General features: G+C 37.2%; 1 protein-coding gene across 1 annotated transcript in view; it reads left to right on the forward strand.

Moving 5' to 3' along the window:
* LOC114655070 (docking protein 2) overlaps positions 1–9787 on the forward strand; it is a 121117-nt gene extending 111330 nt beyond the window's left edge. Inside the window, exon 5 of the mRNA XM_028805970.2 lies at positions 7784–9787. Coding sequence (XP_028661803.2) covers positions 7784–8809 — 1026 coding nt within the window. The 3' untranslated portion in view covers positions 8810–9787. The remainder of the gene's footprint in view (positions 1–7783) is intronic.
* Positions 9788–18976: the final 9189 nt, after the last annotated feature.

The following is an 18976-nucleotide window of genomic DNA, read 5'->3' on the forward strand; positions in this document are numbered from 1 at the left end:
CATTCATTTAAAACAGAACAGAACTGAGTGCATGTCCAACATACACAATGCCAACTCACATACACAATGGCAATTTAAAAATCGCCAGTCAACCCACTGTAATAAGTACATCGTTGTGAGGTAGGAGAGAAACAAGAATACCCAAGAAACACCTGGACAGATAATATTAAGAAATGGAGCCATTAGAATTTTTTTTTGCTTTAGATATTTTTTTTCTTGTTCATGAGTATTTTAATATTTGGGATGATGAATTTTCAAGCTTTATTTTCATGAGTGTGTTTGAACTTTATTTTCTTGCTTAAAAAAAAAAAAAATTTTTTTTCATTTAATTTTTAAGTATGTCCCACCACCATTTTAGGATCTCTGTGGATCGATAACGAAATTGTTAAAAGACCTTGCCTTGTTGCTAATGACTGCGTCCCATGAGGCACCATGATTCACATCCATAAAATCCAGCACAACACCAGCAACTATTTTATTCAAGATTACGGATTTGATCTGTGAACAAGTGTGGTTTAGTGATTTAGTTTTCTATCATTCTGGAATACAATTCATAGGTTTTTTTCTCTCAACTTGATTCTCTGTCTTAGCATTTTGGTGCCAGTTGAATTATAATGTTTTAGGCATATCTAACTATGATAACAGTTTAGCCCTCTGGTTTTCATAGCAAATAAAAGGCTCTTGAGAAACCAGTTTTGTTTTGGGATTCTTCATTGAAAGACACACACATGTTCTGGTCTCCATGGTCTGCTGCTAATGAAATCTTAGATAGATAGATCTTAGCACTTGCTCTTACTTTCTTTTTGTCAGCAGTCTACTGGAAGGGGTCGGCATGCAGTTATATACAATCTGGGCTTCAGCTTAGGTGAGCTGGTGTAGGTTTTCGCAACTGTCGTAACAGACTTGGGTCGCATGTGCAGACTACAAACAGACAACAACCAGGGTGTGAAATTTGAAACCTGGTAACTGATGTGCCACTGTGCTGCTCTTCACACAGTTTGCAGTATTGTTAATTATGGTGTGACCCTGTGTTGATCGACCCTGCATTAATTAAATATATCAAAACATTCCTCTATTGTTACTTTCCATTATTTTTTTTCAAGTCAAAAGGTAAATACATAAATTTAGTTTTTAGGAGTACAATAAGGTTAATTTTTTTATCTTTTTGGAGAAGTGTTACTGATCAGTTCCCTACAAATGCATCTTCCACATTCAGCTTGTGCAATAAGTTAAAAGCCTTCCAGGGTCTAGTCTGTCAGTGAAGCACATGCTGCACAAGTTTTCAACTTTGTGTTTTGTTCCTCATTATTTCAAAAAATGCTTCAGGTGATGTTGTCTCCAAGGGTGCAGTGAAAATTTCAGAAACTATCATGCAGGTGTTTACATCTTAAACTGTAAAAACAAGTTGTCAGATGACGCAGAGGTGAATATTTCACACTGAAGTCACATGAGTACAGAGATGTATTATACTGTATTATCTCTCTTTTATTTACTGATTTTATTTGAAGAAAATAACATTACATACAGTCATGTTAAACTTAACAACCAGAATTCAACCCCCACCCAAGAGAAAGAGAAGAAAGCCAAAAAAATTTTGAACAGAACCTCAAAGTGAGAATTTATTTCTTTCAATTTCAAATTATGTATAACTTCAGATACCCACTGACTTATGACAAGGGGGCTGGGGTTCTTCCAGCTAGTAGTGTGGTAAAGGAAATTACAATCAATTTGTCCTTCTCCACTTTAGAGAGAGAGAACACCAGGGAGCTCCAAACAGAGGTGTTAGGAGTGATTGTGGCACCAAGGCTCTATGAGAGGCATTCAAAGGTTTTTGTCCAGAATTATGTTGATCTGTTGCATACGAACATTTTCACGCTCAGATCGTGATGTATAAAACCTAAACTTGGCATAAAGCCACGCACATTTCCATGGTACCTCATACCCTGGCGTACGCAATTTCTCCGCTTGGTTTTGCAGACTGGCGGCACCCAGCGTCAAAGCAGTGCTACTGCTCCTGTGTGGTTACCCTTTCTTTCTTAAACCTACATTCCTGACGCAGCTTTATAGATACACTGAAACTAACTGCATATTGTTTATTAGTGCAATGCATCTGATTGTAATTAACCTGTAGCAATATAATGGTCCAGGGAATAGCCATAGTATTCCAAATACTGTAACTGCTTTAGCGTTGTTACTCTCACTGCATCTTCTTCTTCTTTCAGCTGCTCCCGTTAAGGGTTGCCACAGCGGATCATCTTTTTCCATATTACTCTCATTGCACCACTCGGAGTATTTATATCACTGTATCTGAGTGGGGAATCACAGCAGCAGCTGATCGGAAAGAGAATTATCGGTATACAGCATCAAGCACACGCTGCCTCAGCCACAGCAAAACGCTTCAAAGCCTTTCCTGTATGGACCTCGCGGTTCAGAAACAGTTTCATCCCAAGTACTATAAACTCACTCAATCAAGTGCTCCTTGTAGAACTGTTTGTACTTATAAGTACAATTACCTCACTGTAAACTTGCACTACAGTTATAATATTTCACAACCTGCGCCACTTTATAAAGCGCGTATGATGACAATATCATTTTTAAGATGAAATGCAGCAACATATGTTGATTATATTATACAGATAAAACTTTAACTTCATTTAAATAATCTGTATTGTTAATAATTAAACATGTGAGGACACGGTGCCACAGCGCTAGCTAGTTCACGGATTGCTTCTGCCTTGCACTGTATTCTTGTTTGTGCTGACTCGACACTGGAAGGATAGACGGATAGAATAATAAACATGTACTATGAAGATATTTCAATGTTCCTTAAAAGTTTTGAAGAATCGGCGTTGTAAGCTTACAGATGGCTTAACGTCTATTACAGAGCTGATTGTGTGGCGATTGGGTATTTGGAGAAAGAAAAGTAAGGACAGGAATTGGAGGTTAGTACGTTTGAAAGAGATAGTACTTCTGTAATAAATTATTTTATTGAAGGTCGCTCATGGCGCAGCAAGCCTCTTGCGAGAGACATGAACAATCACTGCGCCACCGTGTTCCCATGTTTAATAACATGCTTTCATTCCTATCATCATGAAAAAGATATCATGTATACATCTCAGTATTTTAATTATTCAGAGAGCTGTAATATCACGAATGTAATGGATTCTGTGTCCTGTCGGAGAAAGAGAAAGAACGGAAGCACGTAGTGATTCACACACATAGAGCACATAGAAGATCAAATACAGAACAAAGCATTTAACGTGCTACTTTAGTTACGATGGGATTTGAGAAACTAGTAAAATAAACAATTTTAAGAAGAAGTTTATGATGTTCTACTTTAAAGACAAAATAAACTACGTGATTAAAGTGGAAATTTCGAGATTAAAGTTGACATTTCATGCTTTTTTCCCACTGTGTGCCTATTTTTTTTCTCTGTACCCTAATAAGCTTTCATATGACACTCAGACGGTGGGCTACGACTCGCCTTTTCACTGCGACTTTGATATGTGACTTCTTTTTTATTTCGGGCACTGTGCGACTTTGTGAACTTGAGCTTTCGAGTTTCTATGACACTATGTCATTCGATCAACTTCCTTTTGTTGATTATACCACTGTTTAAACCAACAAATAGTATGTTTTTCCTTTGCCTCCACTTGGTATTCGCTGAAATTCTTATATTTTCCCCCGTGCTTTTCCCATTGTCTTTTAACAGAAGGCTATTTATATTGATTTGCATATTCAAAGAGGCATAATTCTGGGAGGAGTTGGGGCAGGACAGAAGGCACTTGCACGTGCGTTACTTTTCACGCTGATTGGGATTTATGTAGTGAAAGAACGTGGAAGCTTGCATATGTACAGATTCTTGCATCTGGATTTTTCTGTGCGTACGCACATTCCCGCTTTTGTGCTTACGCCATGTTATAGTGTGAGTTCTACACACGGCGTTATACATGAGGCCCCAGGTCTTTATGGGTCTTCTCCTCCAGGTACTTCGATTTCTTCACACATCCTAAAGACATGTACGTTCAGTTAACTGGGAACACTATATTTGTGCACTGGGAGTGAGAGTAGGAGTACTAGGGGCCTTTTGTTGAACTGGCTTCCTGTCCAGGGCTAGTTTTTGCCTTGAACCTGTTCCTGCCAGCATTTGCTACACCTGCTTATGACATCAAAGTTGATGAAGTGAATGGATTAGTGTATTATTTCAGATTTTTTTTTGTCAAAAGGATTATCACAGTTTTTAGATCAATGAGTAAAATATTTTGTATATTACTGAAAAAAAAATGTTGGTTAAACATTTCATTTCACAGAGGGAAATGAAAGTCTGTTACCATTCCCTCTATATAGGTCTCTATTTATCTTTAATTTTATCTCTGGTAGAAAACTGGACACAACATTTGGAATGATTGTGTGGTATTGAATTTTGAAGAAGAATGAGGAACGTAATTTTCCTAGAAATGCTCTGTCATTGTTGGCTGTTAGGCACTGTTTCTCTTACCAAGCCGGTAGCCATGTGACAGGAAAGAAACTAATATGGTGTTAAGACATATAAATCCACTTAATAATGTTTCCGCATTTAAATAGTTTCAGACTACCAGATTCACATTAACTAGCACTTTATTGATGATTTAATTGTGGCATTGCATTTGAAGTTGCCATGATAGATTCTGGGCCAGTTAGGTAAGGTTGAAATAAGCAAAATTATGTACAGTATCATGATATTTACAACATTCCATCCATCCATCCATTATTCACCACTTATCCGAGGTTGGATCATGGGGACAGCAATCTAAGCAGGGAAGCCCAGGCCTTCCTCTCCCCGGCCACCTCCTCCAGCTCCTCTGTGAGGACCCCAAGACGTTCCAAGGCCAGCCGGGAGATATAATCCCTCCAGCGTGTCCTGGGTCTGCCCCGTGGCCTTCTCCCAGTGGGGCATGCCCGGAACACCCCCCCAGGGAGGTGTCCACAGGGCATCCTAACCAGATGTCCGAACCACCTCAACTGACTCCTCTCAATGCGGAGGAGCAGTGACTCTACTCTGAGCCCCTCGGATGACTGAGCTTCTCACCCTATCTTTAAGGGAAAGCCCAGACACCCTGCGGAGGAAACTCATTTCAGCCGCTTGTATTCGCGATCTCGTTCTTTCGGTCACTACCCATAGCTCATGACCATAGGTGAGGGTAGGAACATAGATCGACTGGTAAATTGAGAGCTTCACCTTGCGGCTCAGCTCCTATTTCACCACAACAGACCGATGCAGAGCCCGCATTACTGTGGATGCCGCACCGATCCGCCTGTCGATTTCACGCTCCATTCTTCCCTCACTCATGAACAAGATCCTGAGATACTTGAACTCCTCCACTTGGGGCAGGATCTCGCTACCAACCCTGAGAGGGCACTCCACCCTTTTCCGGCTGAGGATGATGGTCTCGGATTTGGATGTGCTGATTCCTATCCCAGCTGCTTCACACTCAACTGCGAACCGATCCAGAGAGAGCTGAAGATCACGGCCTGATGAAGCAAACAGGACAACATCATCTGCAAAAAGCAGTGATCCAATCCTGAGTCCACCAAACCGGACCCCCTCAACGCCCTGGCTGTGCCTAGAAATTCTGTCCATAAAAGTTATGAACAGAATCGGTGACAAAGGGCAGCCCTGGTGGAGTCCAACTCTCACTGGAAACGGGTTCGACTTACTGCCACCAATGCGGACCAAGCTCTGGCACCGATCGTACAGGGACCGAACAGCCCTTATCAGGGAGTCCGGTACCCCATACTCTCGGAGTAACCCCCACAGGATTCCCCGAGGGACACGGTCAAATGCCTTTTCCAAGTCCACAAAACACATGTAGACTGGTTGCGCGAACTCCCATGCACCCTCCAGGACTCTGCTAAGGGTGTAGAGCTGGTCCACTGTTCTGCGACCAGGACGAAAACCACACTGTTCCTCCTGAATCCGAGGCTCGACTATCCGACGGACCCTCCTTTCCAGAACCCCCGAATAGACTTTTCCAGGGAGGCTGAGGAGTGTGATCCCTCTGTAGTTGGAACACACCGTCCGGTACCCTTTCTTAAAGAGGGGGACCACCACCCCAGTCTGCCAATCCAGAGGCACTGTCCCTGATGTCCATGCGATGTTGCAGAGACGTGTCAACCAAGACAGCCCTACAACATCCAGAGCCTTGAGGAACTCCGGGCGAAACAGAAACAGTCCACCCAAAAATATGTTTTAAATGTTAACTAACCCATGTAGCTTGAATTGGTTGCCAAGGAAAATTTTGTTTTTGTGGAGAAATTAAATATTGAATATTCAAACTCAGTGGCATCGATTGAGGATCAGTGCTGGACAGTGCCAAATAAAGTGAAAAACATCCATGGTAAAAAGAAATAAATTCTCAAATAACTTGTTATATAAATCTACATAACTGACATACATTTGTATGGTTAAAACATGCAAGATTTGTGCAGTGTTTACTAAAATTAAATGTTGACAAGGAGGATATAATTCCTATAATGCTTCTCCCCCTCATTCACTGGTGAAGAAAGTTGTCTTTCATTATAATGCACAGCATTGTGGGAATGATGTCTTCCATGTTGACATCAAATGCAGAGCTTTCAGGAAATAACCATTAATAATATTTTAGCAAAACATGTACATACTGTATTTTGCACATTTTGAACATACAAATGGATGTCAGATATGTGGATTATGAAACATGAATTCCATGAGAATTATTTTTCTTTTAACCATGGGTGTTTTTCACATTATTTGAATACTCAATATTTAATTTCTCCACGGACACGAGATTAAAAAAATTTCTCGGCCACCACTACAAACTACATTGGGTAAGTAATATTTAAAAAAATTATCATTTTTGTGTGGAGTATTCCTTTAAACAATGTAAGAATAAACAATGGCACATTCCCACATTTGCATGCATTGTCGGCTCTACAGAAGTATTGCGAGTGAGCCACCTCTATGTTTTTACATGCAGCTCGCTCTGTTCATAATGTGCCACCTCACTTGTTCTCCTTTCCCACTTCAAATTGACGCTGAATGCAAAAACACTGTAAAGCAATTTCATGTGGGTTTACAGTTTATATATATTTTTTAGCTAACTGAAACAGCTCTAGCACTGATAGTTTTCGGATTAGCATATGATCTTTTTTATTACATTTACTGAAACAATGTGACTGATAAGTTACATTTTTCTGTAATTATTTAATAGTTGTCTGGATAAGAGGGAAACAGCAGTTCAAATTTGGGTAGCAAGTATGTATATGTGATTAAGTACATATGTCAGCATTTCATTATAGCTATACCTAAATCATATTTTCTTTTTCATTCATGGCCAAGTACCATGATCCTTCCATGTTCACAAAGAAAGACAATTGTTCATTCTTCATGTTCTTTTTCCATCTCTACTGTTATACCACCACATGTTATGTTGTGTCAGAACGTAACAAAATGGCCTCACCCCAGCATTACGCGTCTCTTTTGCGAACTCTTGATGTATTAAACAGTGGTGAAGATGATATATAAAAATTTCTCCCTGATGGCAAATTTCTGCAGTTATTTCATTTCTACTGGAGTACCATGCAACAGTGATCTTGTATTAGAATGTTAAAGTAAGTAGGTCTAAAAAGTGGATGTTTGCCTAAATAAGGAGGATTCCTAAACTAGATGGAGTTGCACACATATAGATCATTTTTCAAAAGAATAAATTAAACTTACATCAAACTAAGCATGTCTTTAATTATCTTTTTTATTTATTTTCTGCAGACAACATTTTCATTTGAAGCAGGAAGGAGGTGTACCTCAGGAGAAGGAAACTTTGAATTTGAAACGAAACATGGTGGTCTAATTTTCCAAGCCATAGAATCAGCAATCCAAGTTAAGAAATCGGTTGTTCCGGAGCAAAAGATGCCCCCTCCCTCATCAGAGGGTGATGTTCAAGTGCCTCCTAGATCCTTACCCTCTGTTAAGGAAGGTTTTTACAGCACCATTAATGAATGGCCCTCAGATAATCTCAACCAAACGTTAGGCAGAATACAGACAGAGATATCTGGTGAACAAGTTGTACCAGGAATGAGGAATTTAACTCTTGATCCCAATTTGCTATCAAAAAAGCCACAAATGAAAAGTAATCCAAACTATTCAGCATCTTCTTCAAGAGCAAATGTCGAGGCCTATGCAGAAATATCCTTATTTCCCCAAAAGATGCCAGCTTCTTTAAAAGAAAAGAAAGTTCAGAAGGGTCCATTGGTATCAGCTAATCAAGAATCAGAATATGCTGTCCCATTTGATAATGTAATGAAGAATTTGATGGCAACATCCTTTTCCAACTTCCCATTACCACAGCAAGAGCAAATACTAACAGAGGAAGACACTATGTTTTCATTTCCAATCCAACCTCAGATGGCTGATCCATTGTATGACTCTATTGATGACCAAGTGGTTGTGTCAAAAATGCAGAGAAGCAGAGAATCCTTGTCCAAGGATGATCACATCTATGATGAACCTGAAGGTTGTGCCTTTGCAGCACCCACAAAGGGAACAACACCTGGACTCTATGATAATCCTGAAGAAGTTAGAGGATCTGCCTGGAAACTTAAGGGAACCCTAGCGGATCCTACAGGCCATGAGTTTCCCTATAATCCACAGGTAGATGACTATGCGGTCCCAAAAATGACCAAAAAAGCTGTTTGTTCTGATCAGCCTTATGGACAACAAACAACAACAGAGAACAAGAAAGAATCTCAAGATGATACATATGACAATGTATTAATAAAGATTACTGCCAGATAAGCCAGAATAATGTAAACTGAAAGGTTGCTCCTTAGCAAAAACTTCCACCACAACTATCTAAGAATGCTGATCTGCTCTTTTTGTCTCTAGACATCTAGTTTTCATGATTTTGTAGTTTGTGAAAGTACATCAGAGAAATGCCGATATATTCTTTAGCTGTATATCTGGTATGGTGTTAAGTGTTTCTGTTTAGAAGAGAAGTGAGCAAATCAACTGGACAATCTGGTTGTCCACTGATGATATTTTATGGACAAGGCCATCATTTGGATTATATGGTGCATAAGGGCTAACAGAAGAAAGTAACCAGGACACAAGCCTTTATGGAACACTGCTGGCTTACAACATTTAACCTTTTGTAGTCAGTGGTAAAGTTCTTAAATCCATCCCAGAAGCTGGAATGGAATGGAATGAATCCACACACATTTACTCATGCAAAACCTCTCTGCTTTCAATGATCCTACAAATGTTTTAGAAAGTTGGATGCAATTGATATGATCAGTTTTACAATGCTAATCACATAGTACATTTATTAAATTAAAAAATGTACAGCATATTTATAAAGTATACATTTTATCAGTATTAATTTAGAGGTGAGAAGATTACATGTGCCATGTGGGTAGTATTTGTCTGCTGCATATCTCGTGTCATCAGAGTTACAGTTTTTGTAAGTGTCAAATCATCCTTTCTAATTCCACCTCTGCAAGGATATTTTTAATTTATAAATATTTTATTTCATTTACTTGGTGCATATACAGCCTATGTTCTGCATATGTTGTTTTTTTTTTCCTTTTTTCTTTTCTTTGGTGTGAATACATTGAGTTTTTAACAGTTTCGGTGGTACGCTAATCTCAGCTGTTTACAGGCAAAGCAAAAGTCATTTTTGTTAAATGATATTAATCTGCTGTCTTTCCTTTTTGTGGTAAAATATGTTCAAAGTATAAATAGTGATAACCTACTGATTATAATAAAAATGTTTTGTTACACATATAATTATCTGGTGTCACTGATTGGTCAGATATATCTACAATGCTTCTTTGATGCACCACATAGCATCACAAGGTTATTAATAAGAAGGTTGTATGATTGTATTTGGTGAAGGGTCCAAAGCAGATCCACAGAATTGCAGTCTTTCAACAGATATTCTAAAATGCAAAAATGATATCCTCAGCACATCTTCTCCTTCATGTCTCCATGATATAAATTTCCCAAAGATCGAAATATTTTACTACTTCTTACATATCAAACTTTTGGATCACCTTCACATATATGGTTGACAGATATCTTCTTATATAATACGTTACTATGGCTGTTCGTTTGTCTGTCCAAGATTTTAAATCACCTGTAGCTCACAAACCATTTGACTATTGACCTGAAATTTGGTACACATATACTATGTGACCTCTACTGCCACTTTTGGGGTGATGATTGACCTCCAAGGTTATTCCTGTTTTTATTTTTATTTTATTGTAGAATCAACTCTTGGCAGTGCGCAGCAGGGCGGTGCATACATTTGTCGTCACTTCCCCTACCCCTTCATATTTTAAGTCATTCTTGAGGCAGATTGAAGACTTAGTACATTTTCTTTAATTTTTCAATTAAGTAATTGCAACACAAACACTGACTTAATCAGTTTTAACGTGAAATGATTCCAACAAATGAAGAGAAGAAGCGGGCCGCTAGGGTGGAGAAAAGAAGAGCTGCTCAGGAAGCAGCAAGTGCATCAACCTCTGAGCAAACGAATGGTAAACTTATAGAGAAAGAGCAGGAAAACTAGGAATGCTCAAGTCAAGTGTATTCCGTGTACATTATCATGAAGTGTGCCGTTACTGGTATAGTAAACTGTGCTGTATGTTGTTTTCTGAATTAAAGAATCACTCCACTTGCAAAGCATGTGCAAACCTGAAATGGATTTTCTTTTATAATCAACATATCACAATACCTACAAAGCTGCACAGTGGTGCACCAGAGAGCATTGTGGACTAATAAAGCTGAGTTGGGTTGCTATGTATGTGGACAATGCAAGAATTCCTTTGTATTTTCTCTGATTGCTCAAATTTCTCCTGATAGTCCAGAAAACATTCTGTCAATGTGGCTGTGCACATGACTGCCCTGTCCCTCTTATGGCTCTTTTCGGCTTCTGTTTATGCCAGGTTAAACACTAGTAACCTGTCTTTGTCTATGATTTATTTGTGCATATAAATGAACAGCCTCGCTCATCTTAGAAGTGTAGACAGTCAATTAAAGAAAAAACAACCCATTTATCAAGTAAATTCAAATTCTTGTTTGATGATTCTTCTTCCTTTTTACAAAAGTTTTAATTGGAAGCACCCCTTGCTACTCACCTGGGATTCTTTCTGCATAGAAACAAATTTAACTGATCATCTGACAACTTCTGATAACTTGTCTATAACTAACAACTATGACACTGTTATAAATTAGGCAAATAAGAAAAACAATCATATCAAAGAGAAATTAATAATAATGAAATCACTATTATAACCCTTCTTCATATAATTCATTAAGTCTTTGTAGGTTATCATGTGACATCTTTACCTACAACAATTCCTGCAGCACTTCGTTCACAAATAAATCAAAAATGAGATTACAGCAATCAAAAGTGGCTGTCATTTGGAAATCTCTCGTATGTTCTGCTGCTTCGGTGTCTTTTGTTACCTGTTCAGTATATTCTTAATGCTTAAAGTGTTAACTCCCTTTTATAAAATACATTTTGAAAGAAATCATCTACATGGATAAAAATGTTAACTCTTTTCAAAACTTTCAACAAACATTGTATAATGCTTAATAGATCATTAGTTTTTGTAAATTCAACTAGTTATGCATGCCATTAAATGATCATTTATTGGTAACGCTAAAAAACTCATTATTAAGTCATTAAGAAACATTAGTTCATGTATATTTGAACAGTTCATGCCATTAAATAGTAATTCATGTATTGATAAAACTTTATAATAACTTTCATTAGTAAGCCATTAACAAATATTATTTAATGCTTTTTACATCTTTATGGATCACTCATGTATTGCTTGTACACCTTTTTTCAGTGCTTACTCTAAAGTTGAAATTATTCATCCATTTTAAAGGTTTATTAAAGAAAGCGATGAAAGTGTTAACTATCTGCTCTTAAAAAAGGTGAATTACTTTACAGGTTGGAGAAGAAATGTGAAAACTCCTATGGAAATTGAAAATCAAAGCTGAATATATTTTTATAGATATAACTGTATTTGAGAGATGTTATTTATTCTAAAATGAAACTTCTGTTTTTGTTTTAAAAACAATCATTTTCCATTAAATTAAATTGACCAGGTGCCACACTGAATACTAAGGGATTCTTATTGTCCTAACTATAAAAATGCAATGGAAATATAGTCAATATCCCATGTCACACACGTGCGAGTAGGAGGCAGCTAAAGGGTCTGAGTAAGTGTAATAAAACATCCGACCAGGGGGTGGCGGAGTGCGCTGACTGTCTTTCTCAGTTTCCTACAGACCTTTCTCGGGAAGTCCTGAAAGGTTTCGGTGCCTCAGAAGACATCACTTCCGGAGCCGGACCCTTTACTGACGTCACTTCCGAAGTCGGCCCCTTTGCTGACATCACTCCCGAAGCCCGCCCCTTTGCTGACGTCACTTCTGGTTCCGGTCATTTTGATGACATCAGTTCCTCTACAGGCCTTTAAAGCCTCCATCTTGGGCTACTATAGTCAGTTCTGTTTTAGACTCTGTGATATGCACATCATGCTACTTATTTCAAACCCTTTTGCAGCTGGGAAAAACAATATACATGTGGCTGCTCCAAACCTTTATGATGTCTTGGACTCTTGATTGTCACACCCAGTACTACTCAAAATTGCTACTATTGGCACAGTAACACAGCTGTTAGTGCTGCTTCTTCAGAAATCTACTGATCTGACTTTGATTCCTGGGCCTTTTTCTGCCTATGCATTTTACGCTAATTCTCTGTTTTCTCCAGGATATGTCGATTTTCTCCCACACTGACATCACATACCATACAAATCAGACTATGAGATGTCAACTAAAAGCTGACTGTCTACTGGTGTGTTTAAGTATGGACCATTAATGACCCAGCATTCCACTGAGAGTTTGGTCACTACATAGTACTCAGTGCTTTGAAGATTGATATGTGTGACCCTGTATGGAATGAAGCGGATTTGGGAAAAGCAAAAAATAGATTATCAAGAAAGTAATGTGATTAGTTTTTGAATGACAGACCTACCACAAGTCAATCACTTTTCAAGTTTCAGGCTACTTCTCTCAACTTTGCAGCCCTCCTCATTTCAGGTGCTAGGCAAGAAAGCACAAACTGAGTTAAAGGAAGGTTGTTTTATCCTAGATGGCTTCTAGTGTAATGGTTCTCAAGTTTGGTAATGGTTGACCCTTGTGGCTGCAGGCTTTCATTTAAAATATTTTTGCTTTCTACTAGACTTCTCTCTTATTTAAGTTTCTAGCTGTGCTGTTTCAATGCAGAAACTCATAACAGGAGTTGTTCCAAGTTTTACTTGAATGTACAGTAACCAATATTTCTGTTTTTATACACAGAGATCAGAGCCGGCACATGAGGAGAGGTACATTTTTGTTGCTTTCTGGAATGTTGTTAAAGTTTCAATTACAGATAAAATGTCGGTTAAATATCTCTTAAGTATGCACCGCACATAATTAATTAACAAAGGCAGGTGTCTTTTTCTTGCAGGACAGAATTTTGAAAATGTTAAGTGTTTACAGAAGTGTGCAGGATAAAAGATAAGTGAAATGACCAAGGTTCATTTTACGTTTGGTTTTACAATCACAAAAATAAATTAAAATATATATTTGGGTTAAGCAGAAGTTATGAGGAATTTATACGTTTTTATTGTTTTTAATCCCTGTGCAGTTTATTTTATTGATTTTTTTTCCAAAAGTACTATTATTTATTTGTTATTTTGTCCATTGTTCAGAGGATGTCCTACATTGTGTATTGCATTATGACGCATGTGTCATACTACATATTATATTTGGATCAAGTGTATCAACTCATGCTTAGTGAGGACTAGCAAAATACCCGCGCTTCGCAGCGGAGAAGTAGTGTGTTAAAGAGGTTATGTAAACATATATATACATAAACATATATACTTATATATACATATCTACATATACACATATCTACATATATACATATATATATATACATATACACATCCACATATATATACATATATCAACATATATATACACATACATATACACACATACATACACACATATAATATATATATATATATATATATATATATATATATATATATATATATATATATATATACACATACAGAGACATATATATATACATATACATATTTACATATCTACATATATATAATAATAATAATAATAATACATTTTATTTATATAGCGCCTTTCCCATGCTCAAGGCACTTACAGAATATAATAAAGAACGGCAGAATATACAGTATATAGCATTGTACAAACCAGATAAATAAATAAAGAAGATTAAGACAGTAAATTCTGAAAAAAACAGACAACATAATTGATGGTCTAGCACACACATACAGGTTACATTGGCATCTTGACAGAGAAGTAAACTGAGAGAAAGGTAATAAAGTCAAGTAGAGCTAAAAGCCTTCCTGAACAGATGAGTTTTGAGTTGTTTTTTAAAAGAATTCATGGAGTCAGCTGACCTGATTAATTTTGGTAGGTCATTCCAGAGTCTGGGCGCTATACAGCTGAAGGCCCTGTCACCCATGGAGTGTAGATTAGTGAGGGGCACAACAAGATTACCAGAATCAGAGGACCTTAGTGGGCGGGCAGGCACATAGTGATGGAGGAGGTCACTGATGTAGTTTGGTGCGAGGTTATTTAAAGCTTTGTAGGTTATTAGTAGGATTTTATATTCGATTCTGTAGGACACAGGGAGCCAGTGAAGAAGGAGCAGGATGGGTGTGATGTGCTCGCTGCTGCTGGTTTGAGTAAGGACTCTTGCAGCTGAGTTTTGAATAAGCTGGAGCTGTGATATAAGATTAGAAGGGGCACCTGCCAGTAGGGAATTACAATAATCGATGCGGGATGTGATAAAAGCATGGACAAGTTTCTCAGCATTAGAGAAGGAGAGGAAGGAGCGAACACGGGATATGTTACGGAGGTGAAAGTAAGAAAGTTTCTTAATGTGATTTATGTGGGTGGAATAAGTGAGGGAGGAATCAAAAATGACACCAAGATTTTTTACAGTAGAGGCAGGTCAGATGAGATCACTGCCAAGATGGACTGGGAAGGAGCTCATTTTATTAAGTTGCATTTTAGTCCCAATTTGCAGGAGTTCAGTTTTATTGCAATTTAATTTTAAAGAGTTCTGCATACACATATATACATATCTACATACATACACATATATATATATATATATATATATATATATATATATATATATATATATATATATATATCGCTATCTATCTATTTATCTATCTATCTCTAATGTAATGAATTATTATTATTATTATTATATATATATGTATATAGCTATATATATATATATATCTATATCTATATATATCTATATCTATATATATATATCTCTATCTATCTATATATATATCTCTCTAACTATCTATATATATATATATATATATATATATATATATATCACTCTTGAGAATGCAACGTATAGTTGTACAGGAGAAAAGCAATCTTGCCTGAAATCAATGGCAACCTTTTGTAGGTCCATGAACTTAATTTAAACTTTAGGTTTACACGGTGCTTTCTTTCCAAAGTACCTGCACTCATGAATATGTGTATATGCGTCAGTCGCTCAAATCCCTGCGGTTCGCACCGGCGAAGCTCTGCTTTTAAATTTTTATTAAGAAGAAAAGAAAACCTTTTAAAATTGAGGGAAAATATACCAATAACAGTTTGTTAAGGATCTGTTTTTTTTGTGAAGCTGCCTTCACTTGAGTGATCACTTCGAGCTTTAAGCCTGAGAAATCACCCCGTAAATGCACACGTTTAATTGCACATCTATTAATATGTATGCTTACAAAGTATTAAAAGACACTCAACAATTACACAGTATTAAAAGACACTCAACAATTAACGTCATTTACCTTCGTTCCCGCGTTTGACTTCTGCTGTAAATCTCTTCCTTGTTTTCACTTCACGTGATTACATAGGAGGCGTAATATGTGATGACGCGATACGTGACTCCGCCTCCTCCATTAGAGTATATGGACAAAAAACAGGTTCCAGTTATGACCATTACGCATAGAATTTCGAAATGAAACCTGCCTAACTTTTGTAAGTAAGCTGTAAGGAATGAGCCTGCCAAATTTCAGTCTTCTACCTACACGGGAAGTTGGAGAATTAGTGATGAGTGAGTCAGTCAGTCAGTCAGTGAGTCAGTGAGGGCTTTGCCTTTTATTAGTATAGATATATATGGGAGGAACTTTTGGGAGGAGGTGGCAAAAATATGCCTTGCTTCATGTTGTATTGTTTAGCACACCGGCCCTTGCAGAGATGAATTAGTTTTGTTGATTTAGTCTATTCCAAACACTTGATTCTCATATTTATTTTGAAATGTGCTAGCACAGCCGTACCTTGGTATGCCCAGTTTATTGATAGCTTCGGCATTGTGGGTGACATCCAGCCCTGGGCATTATCTGCATGGAGGTTTGATGTTCTTATTAGGTTTCTCCTCAGGTTTTTCCTCCAGGGACCTTCAAAAATGTTGGTGTTATGACAAATGTTGATTCTAAATTGGTCTGGCATGAGTGAGTGTGAGGGTATAAGTGACTGTACAGTGTTGGTTTATTACTTGTCCTCAATGCTGACCAAGTTAAATGTGTTTGATAATAGATACATGGATTTATTTGCTGTGAACTCACATGCAAGCATGAAGGTAACTTATCTATTCTTCTTTATTGTTTATTGACTTTTGCACCTATTTTTGCTCCACTTTTTGTTAACTGTCAATATATAGGTACAATTAAAGGACTGAACTCTATTGAAACTCTTAAATTATAAAAATAAATAATCTGTCACAAAAGTCTAAAATGGTTCCCACAGAGTAAATCACACAGGGCAATGTCAACTAAACTCTAAAATAAGTGCAGGAAAGTTTGGTTAATTCATCATTTAAATTAGGTAAATGCAGAGTTGACATCCTGGCAATGAAATACACTAGAATAAAAAGGTACAGCTACTTTGGGCCACTGCAATTCATCTTGGAAATCACTGTACTCATGTGAGGCATCTGCTGAGCTCTGCGACACATGTTGTTATGTTAACCCGCTCTTGTGCCTTTAGGTTTAACATTTATGAAGAGAACAATGACATTTTATTTTTCTCATTTTCAAGCAAGAAGGCAAGATGGAAATCAGAAATCACTTCTCATTATTCACAGTAGGCTAATTGTGTAATTAATGTTCATTCACATTAGTTGCTTTTAATAATGAAACGTAATGGTATGTTCTAACCTAATTAACCCGTGAAACATTTTCAATTACTGCATAAATTTATTATATTGCTTGATTTTTTTAATGTAAGCAGTTTTAAAGATTATTGCTTTATTTTATCCAATGGCATACCTTTTATAATGTAACTTTAATGATTAATTAAATGGTAAATTCAGTCAAGAGACTACCCAGGAGAGTGTATGGTAATCATAATTTAAGAACATTGCTTTTTTGTGTAATTTCTAGCAGTTTTCTGTTTAAAAATAAAACCTATGCCCTGAAAACCTCTTCTGTTCTCCTGTTGTATTGGTAGTAGCAGAGGAAAAAGCTTATGACCACGCAAATATAGTGAAGAAGTTTTGGGTTTGTTCAACTAAACATTAGAACAACAACATGTATGATCTCAGCAATTTTGACCGTGATTGCTGGTGCCAAATTTGTCTGCCTGGGATTTACAGAAAATGATATGATAAGCAAAAAATGTCATGTGAGTGGCTATTATGAGGACAATAACACTTTATTAATGAGAGAGGATGGAGGAGAGTGACCAGACTTTGAGCTAACAGAAAAGCCACAAACACTCAGATGAGTCTGAATAACGGTTTTGTACCAAAGGCCATCTATAAATGTATAATGTGTTGGACTTTGAAGCAGATGGGCAAAGTAGAAGACTGCGTTCGGTTGCACTCCTGTCCTTTAAGAATAGAAAGTTGAAGCTACAGTGGACACTTGATCAGTAAACTCAGATGACTGAATGTTGAGAAAATGTCATCTTGTCTGACAAATCTTAATTTCTGTAGCATGGTATTGTCAGAATTTGGTATATACAGCATGAATACACTGACTCAGTACAACTTGTGTCACTAGTACAGGCTTATGGTAGTAATGCTATGCTGTTAGGAAAGTTTTCTTGGCTCACTTTTGGCTTCTTATTGTGCTTCATCTGAATGCTACAGTGTGCCCATTTAGTGCTGATGACCAGATGTATGCTTTCATAGCTGCAGTCTACCCCTTTTTGAACTGGGTACTTTCAGCAACATAATACGACACATCACAAAATACACCTTCATCTCGAATTCCACAAACATGGCAGTGACTTTAATGTACTGAAATTGCCTGCACAGCACCCTGGCTGGTTTCAAACCAGTACTGAACCTTTTGGGATGAGGTGGAGCACAAATGTGAGACAGTAAAATCGTCTAGAACAGCATGCTGCTGTCAGGTTAACATGGTTCAAAATTCCCAAAGAATGCTTCCAGGACCTTTCTTAATCCATTCGGCCTGTTTTGGAGGCAAAAGGGTGTCCTACTCAGCAGTAGATAGCTGTACCTAATAAAGTGGCCATTGCTTTTATTTAATCATCATTATATAAGGTAGGGTTTACGCAGTCATGGTCCTGAAGTGCCACAGTGGCTGTGGATTTTCATTTCTGGTAATTCTTAAATTAGTAGAAAATTTTTACTGCTAAGGCAAAATGCTTTTTAGGGCTTATTTTTTTTATATATTTTCTTGTTTAACTCTTAAACAGTTGCATTCACGGTTTGAAATTGCCTTTTGTTTACTTATCCAGAAATAACCTACTAATAAGAAGGAAGTCAACAGCTCGCCACCTAACTTTGCTTCCTTTGTAACAGTGAGGTATCTGTTTCAATAAAACCTTTGTAATGAAATAAAAACAAAAATGTGATAA

This window comes from Erpetoichthys calabaricus, chromosome 1, assembly GCF_900747795.2.
Source record: "Erpetoichthys calabaricus chromosome 1, fErpCal1.3, whole genome shotgun sequence".
NCBI classification, from domain to species: domain Eukaryota; kingdom Metazoa; phylum Chordata; class Cladistia; order Polypteriformes; family Polypteridae; genus Erpetoichthys; species Erpetoichthys calabaricus.